Source organism: Pelodiscus sinensis, chromosome 3, assembly GCF_049634645.1.
Source record: "Pelodiscus sinensis isolate JC-2024 chromosome 3, ASM4963464v1, whole genome shotgun sequence".
In the NCBI taxonomy this organism is placed as follows: Eukaryota; Metazoa; Chordata; order Testudines; family Trionychidae; genus Pelodiscus; species Pelodiscus sinensis.
The window spans coordinates 147234985-147259846 of NC_134713.1; the positions used below are offsets into that span (position 1 = coordinate 147234985).

At 44.5% G+C, this 24862-nt stretch overlaps 1 protein-coding gene across 7 annotated transcripts in view; it reads right to left on the minus strand.

The window, feature by feature from the left end:
- Positions 1–1531: 1531 nt before the first annotated feature.
- PACC1 (proton activated chloride channel 1) overlaps positions 1532–24862 on the minus strand; it is an 82211-nt gene continuing 58880 nt past the window's right edge. For all 7 annotated transcript variants that reach the window (XM_075925160.1, XM_075925158.1, XM_075925159.1 and 4 more), the window contains 3 exons: positions 12850–12994; positions 2664–2768; positions 1532–2169 (listed from right to left, as the gene is read on the minus strand). In XM_075925160.1, coding sequence (XP_075781275.1) covers positions 2008–2169; positions 2664–2768; positions 12850–12994 — 412 coding nt within the window. In that variant the 3' untranslated portion in view covers positions 1532–2007. The remainder of the gene's footprint in view (positions 2170–2663; positions 2769–12849; positions 12995–24862) is intronic.

Here is a 24862-nt window from a genome sequence, read left to right on the forward strand (position 1 = left end):
GACTCTTCCAAAACCGACCAAACCTTTGGATCACTACTTCTTCCTGCTTCTCCATGTAGGAACTAACGATATGGCCAAGAATGACCTTGAGTGGGTCATAGAAGATTATGTAGCGCCGGGAAGAAGGATCAAGGAATTTGAAGCACAAATTGTGTTCTCATCTAACCTCCCTGTTGAAGGAAAAGGTCCAGATAGGGATCATGAAATTGAGGAAGTAAATACGTGATTGCACAGGTGGTGTCAGAGAGAGAGCTTTGGTTTCTTTGACCATGGGACTCTGTTCCGGGCACTAAGATTGTTAGGAAGAGATGGGATCCACCTAACCAAGAGAGGAAAGAGCATCTTCACGGGCAGGCTTGCAAACCTAGTGAGGAGGGCTTTAAACTAGGTTAGTTGGGGAATGGTGATCAAAGCCCTGAGGTAAGTGGGGAGGTCAGATACCGGAAAGAAACACAAGGAGGAACGAGTAACAAAGGAGGACCCCTGATTCAAATGGAGAAGGTAGGGCAATCAACTGGTTATCTAAGATGTTTGTACACAAATGTAATAAGCCTGGGAAACAAACAGGAAGAATTAGAAGCCCTGGCCCAGTCAAAGAACTATGATTTGATTGGAATAATGGAGAATTGGTGGGATGACTCACATGACTGGAGTGCTGTCATGGAAGGGTATAAACTGTTCAGGAAGAACAGGCAGGGGAGAAAAGGAGGAGGAGTTGCACTGGATGTAAGAGAGCAGTATGATTGCTCAGAGCTCTAGTATATAGAGGGAGAAAAGCCTGTTGAGAGTCTATGGGTTAAGTTTAGAGGTGGAAGCAACAGGGGTGATGTGGTTGGTGTGTGCTATAGATGGATGAGGTAGATGAGGCTTTCTTCAAACAGAGAGATGCTTCCAGATTACAGGTCCTGGTTCTTATGGGGGACTTTAATCACCTCAACATCTGTTGGGAGACCAATACAGCAGTACACAAACAATCCAGGAAGTTTTGGAGATAACCTCTTGGTACAAGTGCTGAAGGAACCAACGAGGGCCGCCCCCTCCCCCCCCACTCCCTCCAAAAAAAAGGGACCCTGAGAGTTGTTAAGAAAAAATCCCAGCGTGGTCTCTTTAAGAAATGCTTTTGAGGCTTTTTGGTCCTAATGGGCTGCCAGTGGCTGCCCGCCATCTTGCCTCCTTGCACTGGGCTGGACAGCTCAGATCCCCTGCAGGACCTGGTAAGCTCCCATAATTTTTGCCTCCTGGCTGGAAAAAAAAATCAGAAAATACTGGACATTTTAGGGTGTCCGGTATTTTCTGAATTTTTTTTTTACCAGACAGGAGGTGAAAATACCAGACTGTCCAGTTCAATACCGGATACCTGGCAACCCTACTCTATAGACTTGCTTGTGTATTAACTACAACAAATGGTCAACACCTCAATTTATGGTCAAATTTTGCTCTCACTAAACTATCATTGACTTCATAAGTATTTGAGAATCTGTTTTATGGAAGAATCATTCTACAAATGAAGTATTAAGGCGCACAACGCAACTTGCTTTAAAAGCAGCTTTAATACACAGTCCCTGCATTTGAACTAAATGTGAAATGTTTGATAAAAATCCAAGATATTCTGTGCTCTAGCTTACAGGTTGAAGATTTAAGAGAGTGCTTTACATTCATCGTGTGAATTGCTTTGCTCCTTACTGTTCACAGATAGTAACTATGCCTGGGAAGATCACAATGAGGGCAACAAATCATTTTATTGATTCAGGACACTCTTATGGTAGCAAGGGCAGCTCATTTTGCTTACTCAGAAAAGCTTAAACTGCTGTTTAGACTCAAACTAAATACAAACGTCTGTATTCAGTTCTGAAATGCTGTCAAGTTCATAACTTAAAAGGCATGTGTTTAGTGGGGTTGTTCAAATTTCAATTTACTTAAAGCACACAACTCTTTATGTAACTGCTGCATTGTTACAGTTGAAATTTTATCCAGTGTATTAAAAATGTTTTCAAGGTGGTTTAGTCCTCAGCTTATGTGGTTCATTGCTTGACTTCTCCTCTTCAGGTGCCTCTTGCGGATTTTGATCATCCACTTAACGCTTAATTTGGCAAAGTCTGTTGCTTTAAACAGAGCCAAGAAAATACCACATAGTAGAGCAATCATGTTCCACGGGTTGGCAGTGACAATCTGCAAAAGAGTTAAACTATTATTTTTGTCTCCTCTTATACTAAACCTATGTTCAATGTATTATAAAATTACATTTCAAGTTATAATTGTTTTTGCCTTATACATTTCATATGTTATTAGCTCCTACTCTCTAAAAGCATTTTCCTGATTTGGTATTTTTATCCTTTCTAAATCTCTCTTGAGATCAGTGTTTTCTTCCTGGCTATTCTCAAACAAACAAAAGTTCAGATTTAGAAGCAAATTTTGTCTATACAATTTAGTTGTGTGTGTGCACACTCATAATACTGTAATTACTATGCAAATTATCAAATCAAGGAGAGGCAGAAGATGATCTTGACCTCAGCAACATTTAGATGAGTTTGAGAGAACTGGGAGAATTCCTTTTACTTAGGTAATTTTAGCCTTCCTCCAACTTTTTCTGAGCATTGTATGCTGTGAATTTCTTAGTTTTAAATTAAATCATGCAAGAGTCTGAAAGACAAGCATTTACTTACATCTTGAACTTTCTGTATAAATGGATCTTTCCATTCAAATACCACAAAAAACAACTGGTCACTTGCTGGCTTATGCCTCTGGTCAATGTAGTTAACCACACTAGTCTGGAGAAAAGAAAAAAAAAAGGCAGTTTACTTCAGTTCTTGCATCAAAAGTCCATCCTGCTATTACACTAAATGGGGACTAGAAGCAAGTATTGGTCTAGTTTAGTTAGGTATTGTACAAATAGAAAGGGAAGGTTCCTATAGCTGGTTCAATTTCAATCTAATCTACTTAATTTTTTAAAAAAAGAGGCTACTTTATGGCTACGTCTACACTGGCATGATTTTCCGGAAATGCTTTTAACGGAAAAGTTTTCCGTTAAAAGCATTTTCGGAAAAGTGCGTCTAGATTGGCACAGACGCTTTTCCACAAAAGCACTTTTTGCAGAAAAGCGACCGTGGCCAATCTAGACGCGCTTTTCCGCAAAAAAGCCCCGATCGCCATTTTCGCGATCGGGGCTTTTTTGCGGAAAACAAATCTCTGCTGTCTACACTGGCCCTTTTGTGCAAAAGTTTTTCAGAAAAAGACTTTTGCCCGAACGGGAGCAGCATAGTATTTCCGCAAAAGCACTGACAATCTTACATGAGATCGTCAGTGCTTCTGCGGAAATTCAAGCGGCCAGTGTAGACAGCTGGCAAGTTTTTCCGGAAAAGCGGCTACTTTTCCGGAAAAAGTGGCCAGTCTAGACACAGCCTATCTGTGAGAAATAAGAAAAGCTGAGTTTGTTCCAAAAAGGTCAAGAAACATTATAATAAAACACAACCATACTTTACACTTAGTTGTTTTCAAAGCTCAAGGCAAATCACACATCTCTATCTGAATACCCTGATTCTCCCAAAACGTGTACAATTTCGGTTTATTTGAAGTAACAGATCTTTAGTGGTAGGCTAAGTTACATAACTTCAGCTGTCTGAATAGCATAGCCAAAGCAAATGTATTTAGATCTGCTTACTGCAGTGTCTTGCAAGGGTGCATCGACAGGAAATGCTCTCCCATCGAGTCCCCTTGTGCTTCTCATTGAGGTGGAGTACCAGAGTCAACAGAAGAGAGATTGGCAGTCAATTTATTTCATCTACATTAGACATGATAAATTGACTCCTGCTGGATCAATCGCTGTCAGGTCTATCCGGCTGATAGTGAAGACAAGCCCACAGATAGATAAAGTGACCTATTTTACCTAAACCAAATAGCGACAGATGGAAACTGATCTGTTACAACCTACAAGCCTCTGTTTAACTAATTAAATGGGATTTTTGCATCCCTACTTGACATATACATAAAATACTAATGTAATACAAATGGGTTTGTGCATCATAAACACTATTAGGGGTTGTTGTTTTTTTTACTGTCAAGTACAGTAAAATTTAAAAATATCTAGAGCCAGGTGTAGGTGATAGGAATTTTCCATTATTAAAATTCAGCACTACTATGAAAAAGGTAATTAATAAAAATAGCTTATCTCTTAATTTTTTCTTCAGAAATATACTGAGGATGAGAAAAATAATCATAGCCTATACCTCACTAATAACCAGTCTGAGGTATAGGTTTGTATAGTGTACAGTCTGAGTTACAGGGTCCAATAGGTAAATGTTTAAACTGTATGGAGGTTAACCACAAAAAAGTTTACCATAAAATTTTGCTATAGGCTAGAGAAAAGTACTCATTCCAGTCCACTGTAATTGCCTGTCCAATATAGAAATGTAGTTCCAACTCAGCTACTTTCATTCAAGAAATCTGTATGACAGGAAAGGAGTAGTACAGTAGAAATCTAAGTCAAAGATATGGAAGAAAGTAAATATAACCGAAAAAAGACTGGATTAGTTCCAAAATTGACTATGAATTTTCCCTACTATCTGGCTCACTTGTTCTGGCATGTCGTTTTCTAAATTTACATTTGACTTTCTGAAAGGCTAAATGTACTATATCCACTCCAACAAAGTGAAAAGGCATGTGATTTATCTTTTACCATCAAACTAGGGCAAATGTAATTATGCCTCAGCTGTTAACTTACGTACATTTCAAAGCACATGCTTGTGAGCTCAAAAATCCAACTACTTTATATTTGTATGAATAGTAATGGCTAGAGTTCTGCTAACACTGATGATCAGAGACTACAAGACATTTGGACTAGAGGAATTCTTATCACAGACAGATTTTTTTATCTGTGATTTCATTGCTAATTGGTGCACTTTATAGGCTCAAGCATCTCAATGGAAGACTTCAGAAAATAAAAAATTGTTAACACTATGCAGATGACACATCATTATATACCCCTCAACATCTGGTTGAATCTGACTGAGCAAGACAAAGACTAGGTTGCAAGGCAGAGGAAATTTTTTCAGGGAGTTTGTAGTTTCCTTTGATTGAAAGTACATACAACTAGTTAATTTAGTCTGCGGTTTAAGATTGCTCTTGGGTTCTATGCAGATGCTAACCTCTCAGGGTATGTCTACACTACAAAGTTAATTCGAACTAACAGCCATTAGTTCGAATTAACTTCAATAGGGGCTACACGTACAAACCGCTAGTTCAAATTTAAATCAAACTAGCAGAGTGCTTAATTCAAACTAGGTAAACTTCATTCTACGAGGAGTAACGCCTAGTTTGAATTAAGTAGTTCGAATTAAGGGCTGGGTAGCCACTTAATTCGAACTAGTAGAGGCTAGCCCTTCCCAGGTTGCCCTGGTGGCCACTCTGGGCCAAACCAGGGAAACTCTTCTGCCCCCCTCCCGGCCCCAGAGCCCTTAAAGGTGCTACAGTCTGGCTACAGTGCTTGCGCCAGTTGCAAGCCTGCCAGCACCCAGCCAGCAGACCCTGCACCTGGCACAGCATGAGCCAGCCACCCGCTGCTACCCAGTAATCCACCTCTTCCCAGGACAAGGCTGGCAGCTCCCAGGAGCCTGCCCGGGGCCGCAAGAGGTGGGCACCCGCCTGGTCTAGTGTGAAGATCATGGACCTCATCGAGGTTTGGGGGGAGGCCTCCAACGTCCACAATCTCCGCACTAGGCACAGGAAAATGGCCATCTAGGGCAGGATAGCTGCCAGCCTGGCCACCAAAGGCCACATGCAAACCCAGGAGCAGGTTTGCATGAAAATCAAGTTGGTCCAGTGAGACCCCGACCCTGAGCTTAGAACATAAGAACGGCCGTACTGGGTCAGACCAAAAGGTCCATCTAGCCCAGTAGCCTGTCTGCCGACAGTGGCCAGCACCAGCTACCCCAGAGGGGATGGACCGAAGACAATGACCAAGCGATTTGTCTCGTACCATCCATCTCCAGCCTTCCACAAACAGAGGCCAGGGACACCATTCCTACCCCCTGGCTAATAGCACTCCATGGACCCAACCTCCATGAATTTATCTAACTTCTCTTTAAAGTCTGTTATAGTTCTAGCCTTCACAGCCTCCTGTGGCAAGGAGTTCCACAGGTTGACAATGAGCTGTGTGAAAAAGAACTTTCTTTTATTAGTTTTAAGCCTGCTACCCATTAATTTCATTTGGTGTCCTCTAGTCCTTCTATTATGGGAATTAATGAAGAACTTTTCTTTATTCACCCTCTCCACACCACTCATGATTTTATATACCTCTATCATATCTCCCCTCAGTCTCCTCTTTTCTAAGTTCAAAAGTCCCGGTCTCTTTAGCCTCTCTTCATATGAGACCTGTTCCAAACCCCTAATCATTTTAGTTGCCCTTTTCTGAACCCTTTCCAAGGCCAAATATCTTTTTTGAGGTGAGGAGACCACATCTGTACACAGTACTGAAGATATGGCGTACCATAGTTTTATACTTCCCCCTCCTCCTCCTTCCCCTGGCTTCCCCCTTCCAGCTCCCTCCTCCCAGGTTTCCCCCTCCCCTCTTCCACCCTCTCTCTTCCCCTCTCCCACCTCCTTTTCCCAGTCGCCCCAGAGGTTAATCCCCCCCCCCCCAGTTTTGTTAAATAAAGAGATTTTCTATTTTTGAACACGTGTCCTTTATTTTTTACATCAGGAAGGGGGGCAAGGGAGAGGTAAGTGGAAGGAGGTGGGGGAGGAATGGAGCATGAGCCCCTGATGGGGAGGACTGGGGTGGCTCTGCGGGCTCCTCGGGGCGGAAGTTCTCCTGCAGGGCCTCCTGGATCCTGACAGCCCCCCAATTGACCATCCCCCCAGATGGCAGCCTGCGGCAAGTGCAGCCCAGCTGATGGCCAAGTGCTGTGATGTGCCCAGTGTGGGCACTCAGGGCACTCCAAGACAGGACTGCTTTGCTGTCCCTCATGCAGTTAGACAAGCAAGCAGGGAACCCTGAGAACTGTCTGTCCGGGGTGGGGGTCGGGTCCCTTTAAGCACAGCCCTCGGCTAGCTTGAGGCAGTAGTTCCATACTCTAAGTCCTAACCTGATGCCCTGCCGGCACTGGTTCTGGCCAGCCATAACTTCGGTTCAGGGTCCACTCAATGTGGACATGCTATTTTGAATTAGCAAAATGCTAATTCGAATTAGTTTTTAGGTCTAGATGCACTAATTCGAATTAGCTTATTTCGAATCAACTAATTCGAATTAAGTTAGTTCGAATTAGTGATGTAGTGTAGACATACCCTCAGAGAGTAACATCCACAACTAATGTTTTATATCATCTGAAGTTGGCTAAGAGACATAATCCCATACTGGCAGCTTACTTACTCTTAGTTATGGACTACAGCAATGTAATATACTTGAGCAAGAAGACATCTGTCTTTAGTGATCTCCAACTAGAACAAAAGGCACATTAGTGTGTCTCCTCCCAACATGGCTACCATGAGCACATAAGACCTGTCCTTTGTTCCTTACACTGCCTCCCCAAAGAATTCTGAATCCAGGTCTCAATCCATGGCCTGGGCCAAGGATATCTAAAAGTTTGCCTTAAAGTACCACTATAACAACTGTGGTTAGCAACTCTGCAGCTCAGGCTACATGTTGCCTGTGCAAGATACAGAACTTTCTCAGAGGCCAGTATGAAACTGGAATTAATTCCACAATTCTAAACCTAACCTTTGAAACATTCTTCTTGTGTTAACATCATAGGAGCATGTACAGGCAGTCCCCGGGTTACGTACAAGATAGGGACTGTAGGTTTGTTCTTAAGTTGAATTTGTATGTAAGTCGGAACTGGTACATATTGTAGGGGAAACTCTAGCCAAACATTTTTTTTAGTTTTGGATAGCATAGGGAAAGGTTAACTCCCCTCTAATGTTTGTTTTGCTGTCTGTTCCCCTGTTCAGAAGATTTCACATCTATTTCTGTCCCTGTGACAAACTCAAGACTAAAGGAGTAACTCATCAAATACCAAACAGCTCTGCACCATGCTTTGAGCTAATAGCTTTATTTCCACACACCACCCAGGGTTCTAGGAGGAGGGTCCTTTTTTTGCTAACACAATGAGGCCAGCACTTTGTTTGTTTTGGTGGAGTCTTTGTTTGCCCAGGGAGCCCAGCATGTATAGGGGGAGGAGGGGCGGAGAGGCTGCTTTTGTCTGCTGTTCGGCAGCCTGTTGCTCAGGGGAGGGGGCAGCCTTTTGCTGGCAGGGGGGAAGGGGGGAGGCGTGCAGGATGCGAGGCCGCGGGGGGCGGGGGGGCAGCGGGCGTGGGGAGGCACTTTTCCTCTGCCCGGCAGCTCTGCGGGATCCCTGTCCCTGTGGCCAGCTGCTGCAGGCAGAGGCCAGTTGGAGCCGGCCGAAGAGGAGGAGGAGGTGGATTCTAGGACCCGGGTGAGCGAGCCCCGGGGACGCTGCTGCGCTCCGGGAGCCCGGCATGTATAGAGGGGAGGAGGGGCAGAGAGGCTGCTTTTGTCTGTTCGGCAGCCTGTTGCTCAGGGGAGGGGGCAGCCTGTTGCTGGCGGGGGGGGGGGGGGCAGCGGGCGTGGGGAGGCACTTTTCCTCTGCCCGGCAGCTCTGCGGGACCCCAGTCGGAGCCGGCCCGAGGAGGAGGAGGATCCTAGGACCCAGGTGAGCGAGCCCCGGGAATGCTGCTGCGCATGTGCGGGAGTTGCCTCACCCCGTTCGTATCTAGGGATCCGACGTAAGTCGGATCCATGTAAGTCGGGGACTGCCTGTATATAAAACCATTACTAAGCTGAAATGCTACATTCTTCGTTGCATTGGGCGAACCAGTCCCATGGGACAGAATACAGTAACGAGAGCAGTATTAGAAGAATATACAATTGTATCAGGAACCCTCAGAACCAGGCCTGGCCTTTGAGCAAGGTGAGTGAGGCAGTTGCCTTGAGCCCCACAGCCCCGTGCATTCAGGGCCTCACACTGCCCAGCTCCCGGCTCCACCCACCCAGCCGCTCACTCACTGCCCTGACTGGGAGCTGCGCAGCCATGCAGCTCAGCCAACCATAGTGTGCTGCCTTGTGTCCCGCAAAGTCTTTGGCAGGGCCTGCTCAGAACAGTGGCATAAATCTCCTTATTTAGATGGAAAAAAGGTCATTTCAAGGAGTCCGTGTAAATCATCTCAAGGATCTGCTGTTCTTCCAAGGGACAAGGGTTCACATGGAAAGGAATTCCTTGAGTCAAGCTCAGTGGATGGTCATTAAAAGTCACAAGTTGACTCCACCTCCAATAAGGCTTTGTTGTTCTCTTGCAAACATTCAAGATGCTGAAATATCAGATTCTGGAGGATTACAAGGTAAAAAAGAGCTTCATGGTAGATCATCCTGATTTCAGGTACTATTGTTAGTAAGGGAACAAACTTATCCAGCAGTGCTCTCAAGCATGGGAAATACTGTCACTGAATGACTTGTTCACAATTTAGTCAGTATCTGGATTTCTCTAGAATCTCAGTATAAGCTGTAGCAAGGTCTACTTTGCACTGACCTAAAGTGTTTTCAATGTCAATAAGTCTTGTTTCTCATTACCTCATAGCCAGACTTAACAAACTTAACTCATCCTCCAGTATAAGGGTGTACCACTAGGAAGCTTAGTTTAATCCTCAAGACCCACACCATCTATCCTGTAAACCCATGATTTGCTTTTACATATTGAACAGATTTCTAAAAATGCTTTTTCTGGTTAACTCTGAATTTCATTGCTCAACCTTTTTTTTTTTTTTTTTAAACTCTTACTACATTCTGGCTTTGGAATTCCTCTCCTATAGGATACTCTTTTCCTGACATCACTGCTTTGGAGCTTTGCAAGTGCCCCATGTTGCTTCTGCACAGAGAAGCTGAGTTTGTGAACTGAAAGACACGTCATCCAAAGAGGAAAACAGAGTATGTCCCAGTGAATATTTCTCTTTCCAATTATGCAACAAGTTAACACACATGCTCTTCTAAAACCAAATGTCTATAGTCTCCTGCTCTTAGCAAAGAAATGCTTCACCTGCCAGTCACAGCTGGCAGTTTTCATACAAGGCAATTGCAGTTCTAACTGATTTTGCAGATGCCTCCTTCCAAACAACATAGGGAATGAGACAAGTTAGGGCTTATCTATATTTAAAATGCTACAGCACCACTGTAACGCTTCAATATTGGAACTGTCTACAGCAGGGGTGGGCAAATACTGGTCCATGGACTGGACGTGGGTCTGCCAAGGTTAGCTCTCATAGACCATCCCCCCAACCACTGCATTTACCTGTGCCTCCACTGGTAAGAGGGTATCAGAGCTCCCATTTACTACATATCACTGTTTCTGTCCAATGGGAGCTGCAATCACCCGTACCTGTGATGGTGTAGGTAAATAAAGTGGCAGCAGCCCACGAGGGGCTAACCCTGGAGAAAGAGATCTACACAGATGGGAGGGGTTCTCTAATTGGTAGAGCCCTACCAAATTCACAGCCATGAAAAACACATCCTGGACTGTAAAATCCGGTCTTTTGCGTGCTTTTACCCTGTACTATACAGATTTCACAGAGGAGAACAGCAATTCTCAAAAGGGGAATTACAGGGAGGTTGCAAGGTTTTTTTTAGCAGGGGGAGGGGGAGGTGGTGACATGATATTGCCACTCTTATTCCTGTGCTGCCTTCAGAGCTAGGTGGCCAGAGAGCAGTGGCACCCAGATCTGAGGCATGCCCTGTCAGCAGCAGTAAGTGGTAAGTAATGCCACACCGTGTCACCCTTACTTCTGTGCTGCTGCCTTCAGAGCTGGTGGCCAGAGTGGTGGCTGCTGCCTGAGGGCCCAAGTCTGCAGGCAGCAGCACAAAAATAAAAGTGGCAGAACTACATTATGCCATCCTTACTTCTACTCTACTGCTGGTGGTGGCTCTGCCTTCAGAGCTGGGCTGCTGGCCAGCAGCCATTGCTCTCCAGCTGCCCAGCTCGGAACACATCACCACCACTACCAGCAACTCCAGAAATAAGGGTAGCAGATACCACCATCCACTCTATAATAACCTTGTGAGATCCCCCCATTCGCAGACAACTCATTTTTGGGTCAGGACCCCCACAATTACAATACCATGACATTTCAGATTTAAATAGCTGAAATCATGCAATTTGATTTTTAAAATTCTATGAGTGTGAAATTGGCCAAAATGGATTGAATGTGTTAGGGCTCTGTTCATCAGCTCATCGAAGTAATCCACATCTTTGAAAGGCAGTTCTTCCATAGACCTAATGCTATCTCCAGGAGACTTAGGAGAGCTTAACAATGCCTCTCAGGATATGCTGACACTACGCAGTTTTTCCTGGATACCGGAGGAATCCCAAAAAAACCCTCTGCTGCATCCAGGGAACAGTTCTGCTCTTCTGCTTTTTTTGCTTGTTTGCTTGCGGAAGAACAGACATGCTCTTTCGGAAGCACTCTTCTGAAAGGGGAGGTTTTTCTGAAATTTGCCCAGTGTAGATGGGCCAAATTTTAGAAAAGCCTCTTCCGAAAAAACTATCAAAAAAGATAAGCAAACTGCGGAGTGCAATTTGCATACCTTTTTCCGATAAATCATTGTAGTCTAGACATAGCCTCACAGAGCTGAGCTTCACACCCTTAATGGATGTAGTTAAATCTGTCTAATTTCTAGTGTAGACCATCTCATTCTTTATTATTACTCTGATCCTTGAGTGTCTTGGCTTCTCTGTTCAGGCAAGTTTTTCCAGACCACCTAGACAAACTGGAGAATTGGGCCAAAAGAAATTTGATGAGGTTCAACAAGGACAAGTGCAGAGTCAGGTATTTGGGACGGAAGAATCCCAAGCATTGTTACATGCTGGGGACGAACTGTCGTAAGTAGCAGTTCAGCAGAAAAGGACCTGGGGATTAAAGTGGATGAGAAGATGGACATAAGTCAACAGTGTGCCCTTGTAGCTAAGAAGGCTAATGGCATATTAGGAGGAGTATTGCCAGCAGATCTAGAGAAGTGATTATTCCCCTTTATTCAGCTCTGGTGAGGCCAAATCTGGAGTACTGCGTCCAGCTCTGGGCTCCCCACTATGGAAAGGATGTGGACACATTGGAGAGGGCAACCAAAATGATTAGGAGGCTGGAGCATATGACTTATGAGGAGAGGCTGAGAGATTTGGGTTTGTTTAGTCTGCAGAAGAGCAGAGTGAGGGGGGATTTGATAGTAGCCTTCAACTTCCTGAAGGGAGGTTCCAAAGAGGATGGAGAGAGGCTGTTAACAGTAGTGACGGATAGCAGAACAAGGAGCAATGGTCTCAAGTTACAGTGGGGAAAGTCCAGGTTGAATATTAGGAAAAAGTATTTCACTAGGAGGGTGGTGAAGTACTGGGATGGGTAACCTAGGGAAGTAGTGGAATCTCCATCCCTAGAGGTGTTTAAGTCTTGGCTTGACAAGACCCTGGCTGGGATGATTTAGTTGGGACTGGTCCTGCTTTGGGCAGGGGGCTGGACTGGATGACCGCCTGAGGTCTCTTCCAGCTCTAGGATTCTCTGATTCTAGTAAAGCCATAAGGGCAATATAAATTCTTTGCTGTGTTGTAGTTTTATGAAATGTGGGAAAGTGATGAAGCTGCTCATTGGTGATCTGGCATAAGGACCAATGAAACATGAAAGTCAATTTTATCTGCCACTGTGCATCTCAGTTAGCATCTTCAAAGCCATGCTACCCTAAGGAACTCTATTAAACAAGATTACTAATGCAGCACTGTATGTATGGAATGATTCTCGCAACATGTACAGAATGAAAATGAGCTGTGTTCTGACACATTTAGAAAACCGTTACAGAGTACTACTTACCTCCTGTTTGAATTCCACAGTTTCACTCCCATCTTCCTCTTTTGTTTTCACCAAGGACATTTTGACCCAGGTTCGAAAATCACCAGAGAACTTCCAGCTGGAGTATGAGCTTTCACAATCTTTCATGAATTCTGCTTTATCTGGACTGGAGAGGGGAGGAGGACAAAAGTATTACTTCCCTGAACAAATCTGGACCAAAATATTTTACTGCTTTAGAATGCTCAAATTGAAAAACTGAAGGCTTTTTAAAATGCCTCTGTGTTACCCTGAAGTAGCTCTTTTGCAAGCCTGCTAAAAACATAATTTGTACTAGGATTTTAATTTGTCTGTATTACACACCTGTTTCGATCCAATAGGTGATGTATTGTCCCTTCACTGTATCAGTTTTCCACTCGACCTTTGGTAAAAAAGGTGAAGAGCTCAAGAAATTAAACTCTTGTCATTTGGCCCAAAGACAAATCTCTTTGTGTGTTTCATGCCAATCCCTGAAGCCATTTTAAATACATTTCCCAGAGAAATGAATACAGTTAAGGCATGGACTGACCATTTAAAGAGCAGGGTATGAAGTAAGTCAATCATTCAAGAAGGTTGGGGCTCAGTCACAGTTGTGCCAGATTTAGTTAACTTTCTGGATGAAGAGAATTTGCACCTGGGTTGAGAATTTGACATGGGATATATAGTCATTGGGATAAAATATAATGTGCTTTTACTAAAAAGTAGATTGTGCCAGAGTCCAGACCAACCTGATCTTTCTTTGAGAAGATACTTAGAATACTGGGTTATGTGACGGGGAAGCATATGACTAACAGCCACGTCCGCTGGAAGATTTTAAGGAAGCCTGTGGTCATTCTGGGGAGAAACAATGGGGAGGACTTACGTGTGTATGAACTACTCCCCACAGAGAGAGCAGAACAAGTACTCAGAAAAAATAGTTAACGACATGGGGTATATAGTCATTGGGATAAAATATAATGTGCTTTTACTAAAAGTAGATTGTGCCTGAGTCCAGACCAATCTTATCTTTCTTTGAGAAGATACTTGGAATACTTGGAAGATGCGTGAGAATACTTTGAGAAGATAACCAATTATTTTAGATAAAGGAAATGCAGTGCTCCCTAGATTTCAGTAAGGTATTTGTTATAACGCCTTAAATTGAAGATGATGGGAATTGATATGAAAACTGAAAGGTGGATAAGGAACTGATTAAAAAGGGCATTACAGAGGCAGTCACAGAAAACCCCTTGGGGGTGCTTCTTGGTGTGCTGACAAAGCCACTGGCACTCGCCTCCTTGCTCTCTGGGGCTTCTCACCACCCTGTTGTTCTTGGCTAGATCTCCTGGTCCCACCCAGCACAGGCTCCGAGTTGAGATCACTGCCTTCGCAAAGAGCAGTACAGACACTGAAACTCTTCAGGTCTGAGGAGAATGTAGTTTCGGGCTCAGCTCCAGAGAAACCACTTCCCAAATGGGATCAGAACCCCAAATAAATCATTCAGGTGAGCCCCCTTTAGCAATGGAAGGAGGATGCCTACACTGATTGCTCCCCCAGGTAGCAATTATTTACATTGGGCTTGACAGACAATTAAAGTGATCGTACTAAGTACAAGCAGTAGGATTTAAGTAGATGGAAGCGAAAACAAGCAGAGTAAAGTAGATGACATTTTTAAAATAACAGAAAACACACAGCTAGTTCTAACACACTAAAACCTCAGTATAAACTTACAAAACTGTTCTTGTTCCAGCTAAAACTCCATTCCAAGGAAGTTCTTTTTTCCCTGGGGGTTTCTGGTTCATTCTCTTGGGTGTGACATGCCAGCCAAAGGCCAGGGCCCTGAAAACTTTGCATCTTAAATGGCCTTCCTTTTGGGTGAGAATTCTTTGTCTCTACATTCCACCCTTCCAAGGAAAATTACCTGGTCAGACTGTACTGGTTAGGTCACTTGTGTTCCCAAGACCAACACCTGCTAAGACTTAAAGGACAAAGGAGGCTGTTTGCAGGGGAACGACCAGACATTGAGGGAAACACCTTTGATGGCTTTCATTTGCACATTTAAAACCATACATTTCATACTCCATATTTCTAACTTTACATACAAGAATAACACATACACCAAAGTAAGCTATACAAATCCAGCACACTGAGACATTGAAATTGATAGGTTACATTTTGTCCAAAGCATCTTCAAATTATACATATTTGTGTCCATAAGTCATTTTTGTAAAGAGGGGCGGGAACCGTCACAGGGAACATTATAATGTGCCATACTGAAAGATGAACTAGCAAGTTGGAGGAAGATTACTAAACTAATGGAGTTTCTCAGGGATTGGTTTGGGAGATCAAACTTATTTCACGTTTTTATTAGCGATCTTGGCATAGAAAGTGGACATGTGCTAATAAAATTTGCTGCAAGGGGAGGTATTGCCAATATAGAGGAGGACCTGAATATCATAGATGATGATTTGGAGGGCCTTGTAAACTGGAGTAATAGAAATTAGATTAAATTTAATAGTGCAAAGTGCAAACTTGTGCACTTAAGGCCTAATAAGTATTTATACATTGGGGAATTAGCAGTTGGAAGTGACAGAGGAGGGAACAGACCTGAGTGTATTGGTTGATTGTAGGATGGTTAATGCAGTCCAAGGCTGTAACAGGCAAGTTATTTCCAGCAGATACAGGGAAGTGTTAGAATCATTATACAAGGCACTGGTGAGAGCTCATCTGGAAAACAATGGGTAATTCTGGTGTCTCACATTTAAGAAGGATGAATTCAAATGGCAATAGGTGCAGAGAAGGGCTTCAAGATTGAACTTGACAGGTTTGTGGAGAGGATGATATGATGAGACTGCGTACAATGGCATGTAGCCAACCAGTGACTGCTAGCAGCAAATATCTCAGGGTATGTCTACACTACCCTCCTAATTCGAAATAGGAGGGTAATGTAGTCATACCGCAATTGCAAATGAAGCCCGGGATTTGAATTTCCTGGGCTTCATTTGCATAAAGCTGGCCGGCGCCATTTTTAAATGCCGGCAGTTCGAACCCCGTGCCGCGTGTAGCCGCGCGGCACGGGGTTCGAACTGCCGGCATTTAAAAATGGCGCCGGCCGGCTTTATGCAAATGAAGCCCGGGAAATTCAAATCCCGGGCTTCATTTGCAATTGCGGTATGACTACATTACCCTCCTATTTCGAATTAGGAGGGTAGTGTAGACATATCCTCCTATGGCTGGTGATGGGACACTAGATAGGGAGGGCTCTGAGTTATTACTGAGAATTCTTTCCCAGGTATCTGGCTGGTGGGCCTTGCCCACATGCTCAAAGTCTAACTGATCACCATATTTGGGGTCAGAAATAATTTTTTTTCCTAGATCAGATACGAAGTTTACACACCTCATGCAGTAACTGGAGTTCTTTGAGATCCCTGCAGAGGAAAGGGATAGAGTAGCCCGAGAGGATGATATCAAGCACCCATTTGTCTGAGGTGACAGTGACCCACTGATGGTAAAATGGGTGGAGACAGTTTTGAAATGTACGTATGGTCACAAATGGCATTGAAAATACTGGGGGGGAGGGGGGTTTCCAGGAGCTTGACTAAGGCCTCAATTTGCTTCCTGGTAGATGGTGGTTGTGACACTGAGCCTGAAGGCTGCCTGCATCTTTGAGGGCAGGCTCTATTCCCGGCCTGGTTATCGTTGATAATGGTACTGGCGACATCTATTGGCAGGTATGTGGATGCCTATAGTGCGAAGGGTGGTGTGTGAGTCCTTCATGGTATTGAGCACCTCATTAGTTTTGCTAGAGAACAGTTTGTCACCATCAAAGGGCAGCTTCTCCACAGTAGACTGGATCTCCCAAGGGAACGTGGCTGGGGAGAACTTGGAGGCCCAGCACATAACAATGGCCATTGCAGTAGTCCTGGCAGCTGTATCCGCAGCATCCAACACAGCTTGGAAAGCAGTGGCGGAAATGATCTGTCCCTCAGCCACAATGGCTCTAAATTGTGGTCTCTTTATCTCTGCAAAGTCCATTAGTTTGGCATAATTCTTAAGATCATATTTGTCTAGTAAAGCTGAATAATTCAAAATCCTGACCAGTAGTGTTGAGGATGTGTAGACTTTGCAATCAAAGAGGTTAAGTCTCTCACTGTCCTTATTTAACATGAATGTCCTTAACATTCATGTTAAAATTCGACACTCTCCAAAAAGGAATGAACAAACACTCAAGCTATCTTACCCATTACCAAGATAGCTTCCCCAATTATCCCCTCTAATACCATTAACTCACAAACATCCCACTCTCCCCACCTCTAATATCATCAATTCACAGACACTTACCTTCCTTCCTTCCCCCCCGCCTGCATCCCCCTCCTGTTCTGAAATGTGATTTGTCCTTTTCATATGTGTTCATTTTTTTTTAATTGTATCCTTTGGTATATATGGTTGTGACTATTTTCTTCCACTATTTGATCTGAGGAAGTGGGTCTGGCCCACGAAAGCTCATCATCTAATAAACCATCTTGTTAGTCTTTAAAGTGCTACATTGTCCTGCATTTTGCTTCAGCTACCCCAGACTAACACGGCTACATTTCTATCACTGTCCTTATTTGGAAATGTCAGTGCTTCATGCGCTGGCATGTGGCTTCCACCACTAAGGAATTCATTGTGTGGTGAGTAAAAAGGAACTCTGAACCCTTAGCGTGTACATGTTTCTTGTCTGCCCTTTGTACATTAGTGGTATAGAAGCAGGGATTGGCCAGATGGCATTGGCAGGATTCAAAATAGCTGGATTGATCGGAAGAGCTATTTTGACTGATGATGATGCCTGGAGGATATCCATGAGATCATTCTGAAGCTTGGACACTTCCCCCAGAGCAATTATAAGCTCTGCTGCTACATGCTTAAAGAGCTCATGAAAATGCGCAAAATCAGCCACCACTGAAGGTGGTGGAAGCATTATAGCCTCATCCAGTGAAGGCTAGAGGTGAGGCATTAGGAGATTATTCCCCTGGAGCTTGCACCTCATGCTCCTCTGGGAGCTGAGACTGCTGCACAGATGAAGTTGTGCATGGTGTGTAGAAACTGCCCTGCTTATAAGGGCTGGGTTGCACACTGTGGGTGTGCCTAGACTACAGGGTTTTGTCGACAAAACTATACCTGCATCTACACTGCCACTGAGTTCTGTTGACATAATGTCGACAGAACTCAGCAGTTTTGTTGACAGCGGTAAACCTCATTCTACGAGGAATAACGCCTTTTGTTTATGGAGTTCTGTTGACAGAAGGCGTTATTGCATCTACGCTGTCCTTTGCGTCTACACCAGTGTTTCCCAAATGGTGTTCCGGGGAACCCTGGAGTTCCGCGAAGTGAAAATAAGGGTTCCGCGAGAAAATTCCATTACAATAATGTTATTATTAAAATAAAATAATAATAATAATAAATATTAAGCATTTATGAATTTTATTGAAACCAATTTTCATTTGTGTTGATCTCATGACCTTGTTTAGCATTTGTTTATTATTATCCTTACTTATTTGTGGTCTACTTTTTCAGCTCCATATATAAGACTGCTATTAGGGGTTCCACAAAATTCTTTTGAGTTTAAAAGGGTTCCGTGGCCAAATAAAATTGGGAAACACTAGTCTACACTGTCATGTCAACAAAGCGGCTTGCTTTGTCGACAGAACTGGATGCAGTCTAGATGCTATTTGTCGACAGAAGCTTTGTCGACAGTATCTGTTGACAAAATTTCTGTCGACAAAAGCCTGTAGTCTAGATGTACCCTGTGATGCCTCCTGTAGGAACTCCACGAGGTCCAGTATGGCCACTGTGCTAGATGTGGTACAGGGGAGAGGGTATATGTACCATAAGGGGACTTAGAAGACCCAAGGATCAGAGCATGTCTTGTAGTAGCACACTGGAGGACTATGATGCAGAGAGAAAGAGGCTTGTATGCCCTCCTCATCATCACTGGAGATATGCGATGGTGCTGGCGTATTGTGATGGCGTAGGTCTGGGCAATACGTCAGTACTGAAGAGTGGCGACTATGGAGCAGATGTTACTGCTAGGTCTGCATGCCGCATATTAGGCAACAGTGTAGCAAGTATCGGTGCCAGTGTCTCCCAAAGTTGGCATGTGCTATGCTGATGGAATGGTCAGTGCAGAAGGCAGAGTGCGTTGGCAAGTCGGAAACACTGAGGATATGGTCAGTGCCAACGATTTCATGGGTGCCATTTGTGCCATCGGTGCCGTAGGATATATCAGCTTCATCAGTGCCGATGGTATCTGTTATGGTGCTGATAATGGTACCGATGTGGTTGTTGGTGCCGAGGCCTTTGATGGCGCCAACTGTTTAGACTCTTCGGGATCAGTACCTGAGCCAGCAGGTGGTACCATGGTGCCTGAGGTACCAGAGGTGTCGCAGGAGGAAGGCATACAAGCCTCTTCCTGCACCGTAATCCTCCAGTGCATTATTACAAGCCATGCTATGATCCTCAGGGCTCGCAAGTCCCCCCCGATGCATTGGTCTTGTGGGAGACCATTTCTTAGCAGAAAGATCCCTGTGAGGATCTGAGAAGCTCCTCTTTTTAGGCACCTTTTTCCCATGAGGAGAACCTGAGGGTGATTGTACCACCCGAGGTTGTGATCCTGGGTCAGATTCAGAGTGTAGATTCTTTTCTAAAAGAATCATCTTCAGGCAAAAGTCTCCATCCCTGGCCTTAAGTTTGGCACAGTGAGGGTAGGCCTGAGGCGAATGATCTTCACTGAGGCATCTGACACATTGAGAATATCCGTCAGAAACCGACATCACCTCTTGATGCCTGAAAAACCAGCCATTTTGATAAAAGAAAAAAAAACTAACTACTAACGTACTAAGACTAATAACAACAAGAACAATCTAACAAACTAACCGAAGAACAATCTAGTGTTTGAAGAGTACAGAGAAGTGCGGAGCTCTGTCTCAGGCCAAGGACAGTTGAAAAGGAACTGGAGGGCTCGGATTGCACATGTGCTGTTCCAAACAACGTGCTGTGCATGCACGGCCTATGCAGGGACTGCTTAAAAATCTCCAATCCAGGTGCCAGGACAGGACCAAGACCAGATGTGGACCATCCATGGGAACATCTCTTGAAGGAGAAGGGCAGAGATCTTGGGAGTGTTTCACCTTCCTCTGCAGTGTTACTTTCAGGTATAAAATAGAGTAAATGGTGGATTCTCTATAAATCTAAGTCTTTAAATCATGATGTGAGGACTACAGTAACTCAGCCAGAACTTAGGGTCCATTGCAGAAGTGGAAGGTTCTGCGGCCTGCAGTGTGCAGTCAGTAAGACTAGATGATCATGATTCTCCCTTCTGGCTTTAAGTCTAAGTGTTCTGAGTGAGCACTCTATTAAAGTGCAGGAGTCTGGCCAATCCAACTTGCCTCTCTCCATCAAGGACTCTGCTGGATCCATGCCTTTTTTCCCCTGTACTCATAGAATCATACAGCTGGAAGAGACTTTAGAAGGCCATCAAGCCCAGCCCCCTGCCCAAGGCAGGACCAATCCCAATTAAATCAACCCAGCCAGGGCTTTGTCAAGCCAGGACTTAAACATTTCTAGGGATGGAGACTCCACTACTTCCCTAGGTAACCCATTCCAGTGCTTCACCGCCCTCCTAGTGAAATTGTTTTTCCTAATATCCAACCTGGACCTCTCCCACCACAACTTGAGACCATTGTTTCTTGTTCTACCATCCATCACTACTGTGAAGAGCCTTTCTCCAGCCTCTTTGGAACCTCCCTTCAGGAAGCTGAAGGATGCTATCAAATCCCCCCTCACTCTTCTCTTCTAGACCCTACTCCTCAGCCTCTCCTCGTAGGTCATATGCTCCAGCCACCTAATCATTTTGGTTGCCATCCGCTGGACCCTCTCCAATGCATCCACATCCTTCCTGGAATTGGGGGCTCAGAACTGGACACAATACTCCAGATGTGGCCTCACCAGAGCTGAATAAAGAGGAATAATCACATCTCTGGATCGCCTGACAATGCTCCTCTTCATGCAACCGAGTATGACATTAGCCTTCTTGGCTACAAGTGCACACTGTTGACTCATGTCCAGCTTCTCATCCACTGTAACCCCCAGGTCCTTTTCTACAGAACTGCTACTTAGCCAGTTGGTTCCTGGCCTGTAACAATGCTTGGGATTCTTCCGTCCCAAGTGCAGGACTCTACACTTGTCCTTGTTGAACCTCATGAGATTCCTTGTGGCCCAATCCTCCAATTTGTCTAAGTCACTCTAGACCATATCCCCTCCCTCCAGCGTGTCTACCTCTCCCCCTACCTTAGTGTCATCTGCAAACTTGCTGAGGGTGCAATCCATCCCCTCATGCAGATCATTAATAAAGATGTTGAACAAAACCAGTCCTAGAACTGAACCTCGGGGCACTCCGCTAGAAACTGACCACCATCCTGACACTCAGCCGTTGATCACTACCTGCTGGGCCCGGCCTTCCAGCCAGCTTTCTATCCATCTTTCCGTCCATTTATCCAATCCACATTCCCTTAACTTGCTGGCAAGAATGTTGTGGGAGACCATATCAAAAACCTTGCTAAAGTCAAGCTATATCACATCCACTGACTTCCCCGTAGCCACAGAGCCAGTTAACCTCATCATAGAAGGTAATCAGATTGGTCAGGCATGACTTGCCCTTCATGAATCCATGCTGACTATTCCTGATCACCCTCCCCTCTTCAAAGTGCTTTAAAATGCTTGACGATCCCCTCCATGATTTTTCCAGGAACTGAGGTAAGACTTACCAGCCTATAGTTCCCTGGATCGTCCTTCTTCCCTTTCTTAAAGATAGAGACTATATTTGTCTTTTTCCAATCATCTGGGATCTCTCCCGATCTCCATGACTTTTCAAAGATAATGGCCAAAGGCTTCTTAATGACATTTGCCAACTCTCTCAGAACCTTTTGATGTATTAAGTCCAGGCTCATGGATTTATGTAAGTTTAGCTTTTCTAAACAGTTCCTAACCTGTTCTTTACCCACTAAGAGCTGTCAAGCTTCATCCCATATTATGTCACTTAGAGCATTAGTCTGGGAACTGACCTTGTCAGTGAAGACAGAGGCAAAGAAAGCATTGAGTAGTTCAGCTTTCCCCACATCATCTGTCACTAGGTTACCTGCGTCCAGTAGGGCCACCACACCCTCTCAGATCACCTTCTTCTTGTTAACATGCCTGTAGAAACCTTTCTTGTTATCCTTCACATCTCTTGTGTGTCGCAATTCCAATTGCGCTTTCACCTTCCTGATAATTCCCCTGCATTCTTGAGCTATACATTTATACCCCTCCCTAGTCATCTGTCCAAGTTTCCACTTTTTGTAAGCTCCCTTTTTGTGCTTAAGTTCACCAAGGATTTCCCCGGTGAGCCAATCCAGTCTCCAACTATGTTTGCCTCTCTTGCTATGCATCAGGATGGTTTCTTTCTGTGCCTTCAATAAGGCTTCTTTAAAATACTGCCAGCTCTCCTGGACTCCTTTCCCCTTCATGTTAGCAGCCCGGGGGATTCTGCCCTTCAGGTCTCTGAAGGAATCGAAGTCTGCTTTTCTGAAGTCCAAGGTGTGTATTTTACTACTCTCTTTTCTTTCTTTGATCAGGATCCTGAAATTTACCATCTCATAATCACTGCTTCCCAAGTTGTCACCCACCTCAACTTCCCCTATTAGCTCCTTCCTGTGTGGGAGCAGAAGATCAAGCTACGCACGGCCTCTGGTTGGATCCTGCAGCACTTGTACTAAGAAGTTATCCCCAACATTCTCCAAAAACTTCCTGGATTCTTTGTGTACTGCCATATTGGTCTCCCAACAGATGTCGGGGTGATTAAAGTCCCCCATGAGAAACAGGGCCTGCAATCTGGAAACTTCTTTCTATTGTCCGAAGAAAGCCTCATCTATCTCATCCACCTGATTCAGCAGCCTGTAGCAGACACCAACCACAACATCACTGCTTTTGCTTACACCTCTAAACTTGACCCATAGGCTCTCAACAGGCTTTTCTCCCTCTATATACTGGAGTTGTGAGCAATCATAGTGCTCTCCTACATACAGTGTTACTCCTCCTCCTTTCCTCCCCTGCCTGTTCTTCCTGAACAGTTTGTACCCTTCCATGACAGCACTCCAGTCATGCAAGTCATCCCACCAAGGCTCCATTATCCCAATGAAATCGTACTACTTGGACTGGGCCAGGGCCTCCAATTCTTCCTGTTTGTTACCCAGGCTTTTCGCATTGGTGTACAAACATCTTAGATAACCAGTTGATCGCCCTACCCTCTCCATTCGAATCAGGGGTCCTCCTTTGTTGCGCAGTCCTCTTTGCATTTCTTCCCGGTATCCAACTTCCCCACTCCCCTCAGGGTTTTAGTCACCGTCCCCCAGCAAACCTAGTTTAAAGCCCTCCTCACTAAATTTGCAAGCCTGCCCGCGAAGATGCTCCTTTCTCTCTTTGTTAGGTGGATCCCATCTCTTCCTAACAATCCTTGTGCCCGGAACAGAGTCCCATGGTCAAAGAAACCAAAACCCTCTCTGTGACACCACCTGGGCAACCATGCATTTACTTCCTCAATTCAACGATTCCTACCCAGTCCTTTCCCTTCAACAGAGAGGATGGATGAGAACACCAGTTGTGCTCTGAAATCTTTGATCCTTCTTCCCAACTCGACATAATCTGCAGTAACCCGCTTAAGATCGTCCTTGGCTGTATCGTTAGTTCCCAGATGGAGAAGCAGGAGGGGGTAGCGATCCGAATAATTGATCAGTTCTGTAAGCCTCTCAGTCACATCCTGAATTCGAGCTCCCGGTAAGCAGCACACCTCTCGAGAATCCAGGTCTGGACGGCAGATGGATGGCTCAGTCCCTCTTGCGAGGGAGTTGCCGACGACCACCACCACCCGTCGTTTTCTTTTGGGGGTGGTGGTCATGGAACCCCCATCTCTAGAACTACACATCCCATGCCTTCCAGTTGAAGTGGTTCCCTTCCGATTTATTCCTTGTGAAGTCCCTTCAAAAGCATTCACCATCGCAGAGCCTGTAGAGAGAGCCTGAAAGTGATTACTTACCTCTGTAGCAATGGGGGATTCCTGTGCTGGCCTTTTTAGATTTCAAACTTTAATTAGAAGCCAACAGTTACCAGCTGCCAGTCACAGCACACACTCCATGGGGGTGTGAGGCTGGGGTCTTTTTTCGCTTCTTATCAACTCATAAGCTCTGACTGTGATGTGATTGGAGCTGAACAGCTGGTGATGGCGGTGGTGTCAGATCAGCTCCTTTTCTGGCTTATTGTGAATAGGCAAATGTGCATAGAAGGTGGTGCCCCATCCAGAAATGACACCACTGCCAGTGAGGCAAGGCAATAGGTTTTAAGCTCAAATCTTCCAAGAGATACCCAAGTTCAAACCTCATCATATACAAGAAAGAAAAAGAACTAGGGAAAGGCAAAAATTAGTTAGGGGGAAGCCTGAGATTATCTCCACACCCATGTTGGCAGATCAAATCGCAGAGCCTTTAGCTGCTCTAGGAGCATTTAGTTTGTTAAGGCACTCAGACAAAAGGACCAAGTATCACATTCAAAACCCACACAAAAAGGCAAAATATCAAACTAAAAGAAAAAGAAAATGAAACAAAACATGATTCAAGTGAGGCTGGGTCTCACAATGGCTTATGCTCCCTAAGAGATGGTAATGAGCAGCATCACTGATGTACAAATCCAGAACAATCCATTGTGTTATCACTCTGCAGCAGAAAATGTATAATTAGACATTTACCAATCAAACAGGCCAATCACAAGCCTGAGGAATGACTAACTTACACTGTTCTTGGAAGAATTTTCCAAGCCTAGTCATACAAGTGGAAAATGTAGGTAGTAAGTTATGAAACCAATCTGAGTGCTACTGCCCTAGCATCTCATAATTAAGGGATAATTAGGTTAGGCCCAAATGTTGCATGTGTGGGCTTTTAAAATGACTTTGGAAATT